This window comes from Myotis davidii, unplaced genomic scaffold (assembly GCF_000327345.1).
Source record: "Myotis davidii unplaced genomic scaffold, ASM32734v1 scaffold993, whole genome shotgun sequence".
Taxonomy (NCBI): domain Eukaryota; kingdom Metazoa; phylum Chordata; class Mammalia; order Chiroptera; family Vespertilionidae; genus Myotis; species Myotis davidii.
In genome coordinates this window covers 1,311,844-1,313,479 of record NW_006285483.1, presented here as the reverse complement: position 1 = coordinate 1,313,479, position 1,636 = coordinate 1,311,844, and the positions used below count along the sequence as shown (strand labels likewise).

The following is a 1,636-nucleotide window of genomic DNA, read 5'->3' as shown; positions in this document are numbered from 1 at the left end:
AGATATGAGTGCAGAAATGGCAAGAATCTGCCCATCTTGATTAATAATAGTGAGAAGACAGGATAGCATCCATCATGCAGTGTGTGAGACAGAGCAGAACTTCTCAGAAGTATGTCTGGTGGATAACAGTGATCCCGGCAGCTTTCGTTGAGTTTGAGTTGGGAGCATTTTGTCCAACATAGAGATCGAAAGAAAATAGGAAAGATAAAAAAGGATGCAAATGGGTATTTTTTAATGTACCACCAAAAAATAGCTAAGTACAAAACCCTGTATCATTCTAAGTACTCATCATTTTTCCTCTTTGCTTCCCAATAATTCTAGGGAAAGTTATTGTGCTTACACAGAGAAAGTATCTGCAAGGTGCACTTAGTATGAAAACCTACAATTTGTTGGACCCTATAACCTACCAGCAAAGAGCCCCATCTACCCCTTGCTTCACCTATTTGCCTTGGATGGAAAAGGCCCTGGGCCTGCAGCTACTTGGGATCCCAGGTGCACAACAGTTCTACTTCATTCCTTGAATCAGGCCCAAACAATCTCACTCTGTTGGAAAAACAGCAGAGACCTAGGTCTAAGTGGACCAAATATTTTTTTTAAATATATTTTATTGATTTTTTACAGAGAGGAATGGAGAGAGATAGAGAGTTAGAAACATCGATGAGAGAGAAACATCGATCAGCTGCCCCCTGCACATCTCCAACTGGGGATGTGCCCACAACCAAGGTACATGCTCCTGACCAGAATCGAACCTGGGACCCTTCCGTCGGCAGGCCGACGCTCTATCCACTGAGCCAAACCGGTCTCAGCTGGACTAAATATTTTTTACTAATCCTTTTCCATTCTCACTACACCTGACTCCATGCCCCATCTGATTTTGTATGTGCTTTCTAAATGCTAACTTGTTATAAACATAGACTGTAAGCCTCTGGAAGGCGGGAACTTGGCACACAGAACTAAAATTGGCACTTTCGGTAAAATTTTATGGAATAGATGAATAAGCCAGTAAATCTAATTAGGAATGAAAAGACCTGGACTTCAGTTCTGTTTCTACCACCTGTGTGACCTTGGCAATGTCACATAACCTCTCTGGGCCTCAGTGTAAGTATCAATAAAAATGTATATTTCTGTCCTAGCTCCCTCCCATGATTTCTATGTGGCTCAAATAAGGCAATTTGTATAAAATTACTTATTACTATTTTTATTAATTTCTTTTATTATTTAGCAGCTTATTTTGTTCATGGGAAAAATTCAGAGTTGCTGCTTCATGGTTTCCTGTAATTCTAAACTAAACTTTATAGTTCCCTTCAGACCAGTTTTTTCCAATATTCAGTAGAAATGATAATATAGATTGGAGTAAAGAACTAAAACTACACCAGATGATAAAATCATACTAATTTACATGAGCTCATCATCCAATATTAGAAGAAACAATGCCCTAGCTGGCTTGGCTCAGTGGATAGAGCATTGGCCTGTGGACTGAAGGGTCTCAGGTTCGATTCCAGCCAGGGGCACACGCCCAGGTTGCGGGCTTGATCTCCAGTGTGGGGTGTGCAGGAGGCAGCCAATCAATGATTCTCTCTCATCATTGATGTTTGTATCTCTCTCTCTCTCCTTCTCCCTTCCTCTCTGAAATCAA

The 1,636-nt window shown here is 40.8% G+C and overlaps 1 protein-coding gene and 1 long non-coding RNA gene across 2 annotated transcripts in view; one reads left to right on the top strand and one right to left on the bottom strand.

Annotated features, from left to right (window-relative positions):
- Positions 1 to 584, top strand: part of LOC107181905 — a 16,965-nt gene extending 16,381 nt beyond the window's left edge. The window contains exon 3 of the long non-coding RNA XR_001512612.1: positions 322 to 584. This is a non-coding gene — a long non-coding RNA (uncharacterized LOC107181905). The remainder of the gene's footprint in view (positions 1 to 321) is intronic.
- The window catches only part of LOC102766025 (chromosome unknown open reading frame, human C17orf78), a 15,556-nt gene continuing 13,984 nt past the window's right edge, over positions 65 to 1,636 (bottom strand). The window contains exon 7 of the mRNA XM_006756173.2: positions 65 to 178. Coding sequence (XP_006756236.1) covers positions 104 to 178 — 75 coding nt within the window. The 3' untranslated portion in view covers positions 65 to 103. The remainder of the gene's footprint in view (positions 179 to 1,636) is intronic.